Below are 12,011 nucleotides of genomic sequence, written 5' to 3'. Positions count from 1 at the left end.
CTACTTAAACCAAGTAACACCAGGGGAAGATCTGCTCTGAACCTTTCTGCCCATGATAGTTTTTGTTCATGAATGTAGAAATTTTATTTCTTCCCTCTCTACACACTCAAGGGGGCTATGAAGTCAGAGTTTGATATTACTGATAATCCCCAAACACTTCACCCCTAAAATATTTAATCACACAAATAACAGAGGGCAAGAGAAATAATATTTACTGGATGCTTTCTGTGTATTAATCCATGTACATTGTCTCATTTGAGGCTCATAACATCCCTGTAAGTTATATATTATAATCCTCAATTTGCAGAAGGGGAAACCGAGGCTTAACGAGGTTGAAATAACTTGCCCAAAATTATAGAGCAGAACTGGGGTTGCCCAGCTTCCAAACCCAAATTCTTGCCAGTTACATCCTGCTTCTTTTCTCAAGGGGGCAGATCTGGACCTATTTCTTGGAGGCTGTTAGCTCCTGTGCTATCTAAATTTTTTATTTTTGCATATTTGAGAAATGCTCTTATTTCTTTCACTCAACTAAATTGAATTCTTAATTCTAGAAGGCTGCTCAGGACATTCAAAGAAGGACATTGTGAAATGGGCAGGAGACCTTGAGCTGCACGTACTGAAAGAGAAAGCCTAAAAGTGGATAGGAAAATAGATGTTTCAAGTTCCTGATTTTTCACTTGTTTCTAAACTAAACCACTATTTACAATGAATGTGTCGGTGAAAGATGTGGAAAAACTAGCTGCTTTTCCTTTATTTTTAGACTCAGGTAAATATTTGATAGCAGTACAGTTTGCAAAATAAATTGAAGAAGTTCAAAAATCAGTTCAAAAAGCTCCATAGAATGTTCCAAATGAGTAAACTGAGAAGATACAACTCATCACAATAAAAGATCTCATGCTAGTTAATTCTGAGTTCTGGCCTCAAACTCCTCCTTCAACAGATTATCCTTCTATCTACTCTTTAGTTCAACCAACCACCCATTCGGTCATCTATCCCATAGATATTTAGTGAATAAAGACTCACTATGTGGTAGGTACTCCTCTAGGTTCCGGGATAAAGCAGTGCTTAAAGTGCATGAATAGGGTTGAGATCACAATAATCTAATAAACAAATGAATAAAACAAGCTAATTTCAGGTGCTGACAGGTGCTGTGAATGAAATCAAATATGAGGATACAGAGTTTAAGGTGGAGAAGCTACTTGAGGTAGGTAGGGTGGTCAAGGAAGGTCTCGAAACAGTTGGTATTTGAGTTGAGGCCTGAATGAGAAACAGCCAACTCTTCACAAAGCAGAAGAAAGAACTCCCAGGCACAGAAAATTTCTCACAGTTCAAATGTACTGTCTTAGTCTGTTCAGGCTGCTGTAACAAAGTGCTACAGACTGGGGGCTTATAATCAACAGACTCGTATTTCTCACAGTTCTGGAGGCTGGAAGTCTGAGATCAGGGGTGCCGGCATGGTCAAGTTCTGTTGCAGGCCCTCTTCCTGTTTGTGGACTGTTGGCTTTTTCTACCTTCACATGGTGAAGAGCAGAGAGCTGCAGGATCTCTCCTCACTCATATAAAGGCACTAATCCCATGACCTCATGTAATCTAATCACCCCAAAGACCTGGCCTCCTAAAGCCAGGGGCAGGGTAGGATTTCAACATACGAATTTTGAGGGAGATACATTCAGTCCACAACAGGCACTAAGATCAGAAAGAAGGCAGGAAAGCTGGATGTGCAGCAATGAGGTCAGAAAGGTGGATAGGGCCATATTAGGTAGAGTCCTGCACTGTTTGAAGAAGTCTGAATTATAATCCAAGTATAATGAAAATATACTGACAGGTTCTAAGCAGGGGGGTGACATGATTTGAGTTAGTTTTAAAATATCAATCTGGATGCTTGCTTGATAATTACTTACAAAGGCACAAGGGTGGAGGCAGGGGCCTAGCTAGGGTGAGACTGCAAAGGCTGAGGAGAAAGGAGACCCTAAAGACTGGTAACAAATCTCCTCAGTGGTGAGGAGATTCATTGGTGAAGGGACGCTGAATTTATTTCAGTAATGTCTCCATTTACGTGCAATGTGTTTGCTGTAAAATACACTGTTTTATTATTATTTTATCAGACATGGAGATGATGGTATGGTTGTAGGTTAGCAGTTATACACGTTAAAAAGGCATCTTGCTGTTGCTGTAAGGAACCGCTAGGCAGGGCTTTTGGTCCTCCCGAAAGAGGAGCAACAGTATCAAGGAAATTAATTCTTCCCTCTGGCGTAAAAGCAAAATTGCAGAAACCATTTGCTAAACTTGGCCAACCATCCTTAAGAGGGCAGAGAGCCCCTCCTCAGGCATTTCTTATTAGAGGCAATTTATCAGTTTTTACCTATTATGACAGATAAATGAAGAGAAACCCCCGACTATGGGAATTTATTGGCGCTCTTCTTGTGCTCAGACACAAGCTGTTTTGAAAGTGGTATCAATAGTTGCCCTGACAGCAAACTGCCCTGCTCAGCGGCGATGGTGGAGCGCGGGGAGGTGATGGTCCTCAGCCACCCCGTCTTTCTGCCCATAAATCAGCATCGTAAACCATTCTGGAAGTGTCGTGATGGCGCTGAATGCATAAAAAGTGTTCGCAAGCCGAATCTACTGTCGTCATTCCTGGTAGCAGAGGGGACTGACAAGCCGCTCTCACATCGCCGAGTGGTAGCGCGGCATAATAAAGCGTGGTTTGCACCATGTGTGTCACAGATTTCTCGGGGTTTCTCGAGGGTTTTTCCAGTTTCCGCCTACCCCTGCCTTTGCAGTCATCCTGGCCCCAGCTGTGCATCGGCCTTTGACTCCATCTGTCCTTCCGCTGGGGACGAGTCTCTCTCGCCACATGGAGAACACAAGTTTGGCTCCCCAGTGTGCTGATAACCCCCACCCTCTCTGCTCAGCCGGAGCCCAGCGTCAGGCCGGCTGCAGGGCCCGTCGAGGAGATGGAGAGGGGGAGAGCGTGGAAAGGCTGCCGCCTCACCTTCCCCCACCCCTCGCCACTTTGCACGCGCAGCCCCGGCGGACGCCTCGCCTGCGCGACCTTCACCCGCCCCACAGTCCAAATCTCCGGGTCCTTTCTCGTTTGCCTCCCTCTGCTCAGTCCCCAGCCCAGCCACGAACGGGCCCCACTGCAGCGGCGCCTCGCAGGTGGGAGTTTGCCCGGGTGTGCGCCGCGTCACGACGCGGGAGGAGAGCGGAGGGGGCTGGGGCGGAGGGGAGCCTCGCGGTCCCCGGCGCCCCGAGATGCGGCGGGTGTGGCAGCCCCCGGAGCCGCCGACTACACCGCAGCCCGAGCCGCGGCTCCCTCCTCCCTTCCTCCCTCCCTCCCTCCGGCTCCAGCCCCGCGCGCCCTTGCTCCCGGCCTCCCGCCCTTACTCCGCCCCCTTCCCCGGCCCGACCCCCAGCCTCTCCTTGTATGTGCGCTTTAAATAATTTCATTCTATTTGGCAAAAGAATAATGCACCTGGCTTTACCAGGGCGAAACAACCAGCCGAGAAGAACAAGGAACAGATGTAAAAAGAATAAAAGGAGAGAGGAAAAGAGATGAGACTCGTTTAAAGAAATCCAGGGGCTGAAGAGGTGGCTGCAGCAGCAGAGGCAGCTAGAGCTTCCCTCCCTGTCTGCGCGAGCTGCGGGCGGAGGACGTTTTCACCAGTTGCAGATGTAACCTCGGGAACTCCTGGGTCTGTTGGTTTTGTTTGCCAAACAAAGTCTTTCCTTCTTTGGTTCAGACACTGAAGAGGCTCCTGGATTTTTCTGCCATCGCGCCACAACCTGGCAGTTACCCGGGAGCCTTCCCAAGGAGCTGGAGAAATGAGCCCTTCTGGGCGGAGGATGGGCGAAGAGCGTCAGCAGCTCGGGGCTCCGGCCGGGAAGCGCCTCCTGCTCCCCGGGAGCAGAGGGTCACCCAGCGGGCTGCCGGGCGGCGGCGGCGGCGGCGCCAGGGCGCAGCGCTTCCTGCTCGGGCTCTTCGTGCACGCATGGCTGTGGGCGGCCTCGGGCTCGTCTGCCCAGGTGTTCAACCTCAGCCTTTCCGTGGACGAGGGCCTTCCTCCAGACACTCTAGTCGGCGACATCCGCGCGGGGCTGCCGGCCACGCAGCAGCAGCAGGAGGGGGGCGGCTTCTTTCTGTCTGAGGATTCGGATGACTCCCCGTTGCTGGACGACTTCCACGTGCATCCGGACACAGGCATCATCCGCACGGCGCGGCGCCTGGACCGAGAGCGGCGGGACCACTACAGCTTCGTGGCCGCCACGCTGCTGGGCGCGGTGGTGCAGGTGGAGATCCGCGTCAACGACGTGAACGACCACTCGCCCCGCTTTCCCCGCGGCTCCCTGCAACTCGACGTCTCCGAGCTCAGCCCGCCAGGTACAGCCTTCCGCCTGCCAGGCGCCCAAGACCCAGACGCTGGGCTGTTCAGCATACAGGGCTACACCCTGGTGCAACCGTCCGACCTTTCTGAGGACCCCGCAGGACCTTTCTTCCAGTTGCGCTACGGGGCTCCGGTGTCACCAAAGTCGCCGCCGTCCTCGTCGCCCCTTGAGCCCCTAGACCTGGTGCTGCTGCGGCGCTTGGACCGAGAGGCGGTGGCAGCACACGAGCTGCAGATCGAGGCGTGGGACGGCGGTCGCCCGCGGCGCACGGGCAGCCTGCGGGTGGACCTGCGCGTGCTGGATGAGAACGACAACCCACCCGTATTTGAGCAGAGCGAGTACCGCGCCGCCGTGCGCGAGGACGCACTGCCAGGCGCCGAGGTCTGTCGTGTGCGCGCCACCGACCGTGACCTGGGGCCCAATGGCCACGTGCGCTACAGAATCCGCTCTCGGCAGGCGCCCGGGACGGGTGGCAGTGGCGGGACACTGGGCGATGCGGCCTATTTCGCGGTGGAGGAGATGAGCGGGGTGGTGCGGGTGCAGAGGCCGCTGGACCGCGAGGCTCAGGCCTGGCACCAGCTGGTGGTGGAGGCCCGCGACGGAGGTGCCGAGCCCGAGGTTGCCACCGTGCGCGTGTCCATCGCGGTGCTGGACGTGAATGACAACTGGCCCGCCATTCATCTACTCTTCCTTACCGAAGGAGGCGCCGCGCGCGTCTCTGAGGGCGCTCGAGTCGGCGACTATGTGGCTCGGGTCTCCGTGTCCGACGCGGACGGTGACCCAGAGAAGGCAGAGGAGGCCGTCAGGGAACTCGGTATGGGCCTCGGGGGCGGGAGCATCTCGCTGGCCTTGGAGGGCGGTGAGGGAGCCTTTGCGCTGCGGTCCGGAGGCTCCTCAGGGGTATTCTTTCTTTGCGTCGAGGGGCCCCTAGACAGGGAGAGCAGAGACCTGTATGATTTGCGACTGGTGGCCACGGATGCGGGAACCCCGCCGCTGAGCACGGAGGAGACGCTGCTGCTCCGGGTCGCTGACCTCAATGACCAGCCGCCTCTCTTCAGCCAGGAGCATTACCGGGCCTCAGTGTCCGAGGCCGCGGCCCCCGGCACCGCGGTAGTGTGCGTCAGCGCCTCCGATGAAGATGAGCCCGGCACAGACCACGCCCGGCTGCGCTATGCGCTGGTCCCTCTCCCAGCGCGCTGCAACCCAGAGGCTCTGAGGGCCACCGCTGAGTGTGGACCATCCTTCACCATCGATCCTGAAATTGGTGTGATTAGCACCACCCGGAGTCTGGACCGAGAAGTCCAGGAGGCCGTAGAGCTGAGAGTGGTGGCCCAAGACCTCGGAGAGCCCCCGCTCTCTGCCACCTGCCTTGTGAGCATCACTGTGGGCGACGTGAATGACAACGAGCCCATCTTCCTGAAGCAGGTGTACAACGCCACCCTTCTGGAGCATGCCCCAGTCGGACACTGCTTTCTGCAGGTGAGTGCATCAGGCCTATCGGGAGGCCTGGGAAGGGATGGAGAGGTTGTGAGTAAGTACAAGGAAGGAGAATTGTGATGTGGATAGTTATACCCAAGCTGAGAAGGCAGGGGCTGTGGGCTCTGGTTCCTCCTCTGCAGGGAGATGAATGGGTGCCCTCTGGTCACCTAACTTTTCTGAATGGTCTCTAAGGTCTTTTCTATCTCACATGATATTTGGATCCTGATTTTGCTTATGGAATGCTGATTTCCTTCAGAAAACCAGATAGGTTTGGGAGGAACAACCCTTTCTCCGTTTTACTTTTTAACAGCGTGCAAATGGCAATGTCGCATATATTTGAGGATCATTATGTGACCACCTGGGGAAGTGAGGTGGCCCTCACACATTGGTTTTTCAAGTAAAGAAGTGTATGCCTTTAGACACTGAAACTGTTTTGAGTAACTATTTCCAGAGACTTCTTACACACTGTCCTACCTTCTCTGGAAGTTTACGAGAGGTAGTGGAGGACATAAGTCATTTTTACCAGCTGCGGGCTGACCTCCTCCAGTGATGCCTTCTGGATTCAGGAGTAGCGGGGCTCAATCATCCTTTATAAAATGGATGATATCCTTTATAGACGGATCTCAGAATGTTGTGATGTGCACCCTTCTAGCAGTACTCCTTATGGCTTCCAATTTCCTAGTATTTATCTGATGTGAGATAACAAACTAGATTTACAAGACTGGTTTATTTACTCCAAGATAATTTGAATAAATAAATAGAGCCTGAGAGGCTAACTAGTGAGTGAAGCTCTAAAACTCCATTTAGCTCTCAAGCTGGGTTGTTTTAAGACCTCTATGGCTTATTTCTTGGTTCTCTGGTGTGGGGGTGGTGCGGGCAGGGTGAGCCTTTAGCCTTGATAAGTCATGTCTCAATAACCTTTAGATAAGTAAGATGCCACTGTATTTTAAAAATGAGTTTCCTGACTTCTTCTCTCTTTTTTAATCCTTTTGCTCTGTGGGTAATAATAATCTCCATTCCTTTCTCTGTCATGACTGACGACTCATTGAGTTGCTAGAAGGCTTGAAAATCAATTAATGCTTGCTGCTGAAACAGATCCACAAATGCCGATGAATAACATAATGGAAGTTTATTTACATCTCCAGCAGAGTCTGATACGATGCAGATTGATTGGTCCTTCTCCATCCAAGGTAGGGCCAGGGCTGGGAGTGACTTAGATCAGGTCCACCAATGTCCCATTGGTCAGAGCTTAGCCACGTGGCCTCAGGTGTACTGCAAAGGTGGCTGAGAGATGGAGAGGAGCACATGCTGCCAGTGGGCACCAATTTTGTGTCTCCCATGGATGTTGAAAACTGAAGTCATAATAGATGAGAGGTTGGATTAGATAATTTACAAAATTTCTTCCATCTGGAAGACCTTAAGGATCTTGGTGTAAAACAGTACAACTGGACTCTATTTGAAGGAAAATAAGCAACGTAAATTAATTATGATTCCTTTGATTAGAACCTGTCTTTTTAGAGTTGTTTCTAAAATTGTGAGATGATTCTGCCATGAGGTGTGAGTTCATCCCATTATTATGACTTGGTATGTGGCAGATCCATTATGGTGAGCTGAACTTGCCTCAAGTGCAAGACTGCATCTTCAATCGTGAAAAACCTTTCAGGTTGCCAAGTATTGTTATAGGTAGTATTAAAGGGTGCTGATTAGAATTTCTGGAAATTCCAGCAATCTAGCCACTCAAGATTGCAGACACATTCTTATACACTGGGCTCTCCGACCTCACCATAGCAGCTTTGTGAACCTTCTGTGCTGCATCAGCTCTCTCGCTGACTCTGTCCCCTAAGTCTCACCCAGAGTGTCTTCCATCTGCTTGCGATCTCTTTACTCTTAATCTTTCTTTATACCACTTTGTAAAAACAAACCTCCCCCACTACCTTTGGATCTCATAGCCTCTTCTTTCTTCCAGGGCTTTGTTTAATTACATTATATCAATTCTTACAGTTGAACGTTTCTGTTGCCCTTTACCCATTTTCTCCCTTTAGACCTCATCTCTGCTCAATTCTCCTTCGTCAGAACCATAAAAATTCCAAATGAGAAATGACAGGAGAAAAAAAAGTTCTTTCCTGGATTCCCTGTAAAGGAATGCCATGTCACCTAATAAAACAAAGCCTGAAACTTCTAGGTGTCTTGGTGGTTACTCCACAACACTAATCTCTGGGCTTATTCCACTCTTATTATGCTCCTACTGCCACCCCAGGGCAGCTATCCTCCCATCCCCCAGTGCTGGCTGAACGCTTCCATGTTCTCAGACCCAAATTGGAACTTTCCAAAGACTTTAAATGTGGGGCTGAACAAAGGGACTTAATACAGAGGACAAGAACTGGTAGCAGCCTGAGATGGGTGACCTCTAGCCCCAAAGGGTTTTCACAACCTTGTGGGCGCTTGTCTGGATTTCTTAGTTCCTTGCTCCCCACTGCCCCCCAGGTGGAGAGCCCCTCCTTGACAGCCTGCCCCTCGGGAACTCCTTTCAGCACCTCTTGATGTTTTCGTGGTCAAGGCAGTTGCTCCTGTGTTTCCCTCTGAGTTCTAGTGTCTGGCCTGAAAGGCTCTCTTTTTCTTCAGATTACTATCAAAGAGACTAACCTCAGTCTCTCTTGGCGGTGAGACTGCCACTCTCTGCCCCACGCTAAATCCAACCATGTGAACTACACTGACAGCCTTTATCTTGTTGTTGTTTTTATAAATTTATTTTTATTTGTTTATTTTTGGCTGCGTTGGGTCTTCATTGTGGTGCGTGGGCTTCTCCTTGCAGTGGCTTCTCTTGTGGAGCATGGGCTCTAGGTGTGTGGGCTTCAGTAGTTGTGGCACGCAGGCTTCAGTAGTTGTGGCACACGGGTTCAGTAGTTGTGGCACATGGGCTTAGTTGCTCTGTGGCATGTGGGATCTTCCCGGATCGGGGCTCGAATCCGTGTCCCCTGCATTGGCAGGGGGATTCTTATCCACTGCGCCATTTTATCTTGTGACCAGATCTTCAAACAATGTAACCGCAGCCTTCATACCTGAATTACACACGTTCCATAACAAGATTATTCTCTTGTACTCCCCCAAATATCAGTACTGTGTTCATTCACTAATTCATTTGCTTAATCAGACAACAATGTTCATTGAATAAACAACATTCCGTGAATGTTGTTTATGGGGTACGTATTACATTCCAGGAACTCGTGCTGGTGCTGGGGAGGCAGCAGTGAGGCCAGGTCCCTGTGCCAGACAAGTGTAGAGTCCCAAGTCCTCCGTCCCATCTCCTTCCCTCCTCCATGTGAAGGCATATGCCCCACCCCAACTTGCTGATCACCCCTTCCCGCCCTGTTCTGATCTCCCCCACCACTATGCTAAATTCTGCCTCTCCAAAGGCAGCTATGTTCTTTTATTTCAGATCCGCTGGGCTTTCTTAGTTTAACCTGACTCATTCTCTAAAGCATTTTGGGCTGCTGCCCACTTCCTCTTTCTTGAATGCATCATTTTCACTGCCTTCTGTCTCACTGCATCCTCTCTGTCTCTGTCTTGCCAATTCCTCCTTGTGGCCCCTACTCAGTGTGATAGAGGCGTTTCCAAAGGTTTTATCTTCCTCTCACTTCGATCTTTTCTGTACTTTCTACTTATGTATTCCCAGAACTGCAACTTTTTTTTTTTTAACATCTCCAGGGTCGACCGCCTTTACTAACCGCAGATTAACATTTCTCTACCTGGTACGTATCTCTGCCTGGAAGTATTTTTGACATCTCAAATTCTGACATTTTTTAAATCGAAGTTATTTATCTTCTACTCTTTTTCTTTTTTCCCCCAACCTTCATTAATCAGCTCCTTTTTGAAACTTTCTATATTTTGTTAATGGATCCCTTCTATAGATGTATTTATGCATTTGGTGTGTGTCTGTCTGTGATTTTGCTATTTGTTGGAGTGGTTGTGTGTTTCACTGCTGAGAGTGACAAGGGTGCAGAGCAAGGTCATGGCTCATATAAATTAATTGTGTAAAAAGCAGGCCTTGGGATCCCACACACGGGCTGTGAGAGAGAGTACCCGCTGTGCTCGTGTGTTTGCTCTCCTGGTCTGACTTTGAGGAGCCTGACTAGGAGGGGTGCCTGGGCATTAAACATAATATCGACCATCTGGGAAGATGTGGGAGATGGGAAGGCCTGATGCCAACTGTGCTCCATGGCCTGAGAAGGACTAACCTATATCTTGTTTCTGATTCATTACATCTTTTGGGGTTACTTCCTTTTATGAATCCCCATCCTTTAGGAAAGTCTTTCTAAATGTGTGAACTTTGTCTCAACTGTACTGTGGAGGTAAAAATGAAAAACCCAAAACACCTCTTGGGGTGGTATGATTTAAGGGAAGGGTTATTAAGTAGCTTTAGTCAAAGTGTCCAGGGCTGGCAGTCCCTCTCCTGAAGTCTGGGTGGTGATGATGGCAAGGGATGCCGAGGTAGGCGGTCCTTAGGAACAGTGTGAGGCCTTCTTTCAAGAGGCTGTCCTAGTGCCAACCTTGGATTAAGGAAGATGTTTCCTAACACCTTCATATCATCTTTGATTCCTCCCCAAATTTGACCACACTAGTTGCCAAGGCCTTCATTTGTCCCTTCATTTATACCCATTGTTGCCACCCTAGTTCTGTCCACATTGTTCCTTGTCTTCTGTTGCCTGTTCTTGATACCAGAGAGATTTTGGGCATATCTCAAATGCCACCTCCTCCCACTAAATGTTTCCTTGTTCTGTCTAGCTCTTTTCTTAATGTTCTTTATGGTGTTACAGCTGTTTACTTGTATTAGTAAGACGATGGATTGTGATTGCCTTGTGCTGTTACAATTTAATGGTATTTGAGTCCCTGTAATTCCTGGTGTTCTCAATCTCATATACTGGAAGATCAACACTTTTGTTAAATTGTATTGAAGAGCATAATGAAAAAAAATTTACTAGCCAGTGGTAGAGCTAGTAAAGGTTTTTACTTTCTATTTTATTTTTTTACATTTCATTTGTATGTATATTAAATTTATTGTAAAGTTTCTTTCCTCCATATATTTTATCATTGATCTTTTGGAATTTTATGGTCTGAATTGCATTGTTTATCCCTTATCTTATTACAGACATACTCTTACTGCGCCAATCAGCTGGCTTTACTTCCTTTCCCCTTTTCCTGCTTGAGAAAGATGATCAGATAATTTGTTTGGCTATGTAATAGGAGGGGTATAGCCTGGAATCTGTGGAATGCATTTCTAGTTACAGTCAACGTGTAACTTCCAAGTACTTTGTCTAGTTCTTGGTTCTAGAACTAAAGATGATTGACATTACATGGTAGAGAGTTCTTAGCTTTGAAGACTAAAATTAAGCTACACACAGTGATGAAAAATAAAGCCAGACAATGGGATCAGTGTGCCTGGGTTTGAATCTCAGCTCCACTACTTGTCATCTTGGGCACTGTGCCTTAGTTTCCTCATCTGGAAAATATGGATAACAATGGTATCAGCTTGATATAAAGTTTTTCTGTGTGTGATGAATTAGTACATGTATGCTTAAAGCAATGCTTGACTCATAGTAAGTCCTGAATGCATGCTATTTATTATTAAATGCTAGTAAATAAGACTTCTAGAAATAATGAAGACTATTTTGCCTGATATAGTGAATGCTGAGGACTAAGTAAAAATGACATTTCAAATAAAATTCTTGGGACTTCCCTGGTTGTCCAGTGGTAAAGAATCCGCTTTACAGTGCAGGGGATGCATGTTTGATGCCTGGTCAGGGAACTAAGATCCCACATGCCACGGGGCAACTAAGCCCACGCGCCACAGCTACTGAGGTTGTGTGCCTCAACTAGAGCCTGTGTGCTGCAAACTACAGAGCCCACGTGCTCTGGAACCCACGCGCCACAACTACAGAGCCCACGCGCTCAGGAACCTGTGTGCCACAACTAGAGAGAAGCCCGCACGCTGCAACAAAAGATCCCTCATGCCACAACTAAGACCTGACGTAGCCAAAAATAAATAATAAATAAATCTTAAAAAACAACATTCTCTTGCACAAAAAGCAGAAAAAATTTAAATTGTGTATTCAGTTTTTAGTTAGATGTATGTGTCTGGCAATGAA

General features: G+C 48.6%; 1 protein-coding gene across 1 annotated transcript in view; it reads left to right on the top strand.

The window, feature by feature from the left end:
- Window positions 1-3,828: 3,828 nt before the first annotated feature.
- DCHS2 (dachsous cadherin-related 2) overlaps window positions 3,829-12,011 on the top strand; it is a 306,411-nt gene continuing 298,228 nt past the window's right edge. The window contains exon 1 of the mRNA XM_065877536.1: window positions 3,829-5,868. Coding sequence (XP_065733608.1) covers window positions 3,829-5,868 — 2,040 coding nt within the window. The remainder of the gene's footprint in view (window positions 5,869-12,011) is intronic.

The sequence above is a fragment of the Phocoena phocoena genome, chromosome 5 (genome assembly GCF_963924675.1).
Source record: "Phocoena phocoena chromosome 5, mPhoPho1.1, whole genome shotgun sequence".
NCBI lineage: Eukaryota > Metazoa > Chordata > Mammalia > Artiodactyla > Phocoenidae > Phocoena > Phocoena phocoena.
This window is presented reverse-complemented; position numbering and strand designations above follow the sequence as displayed.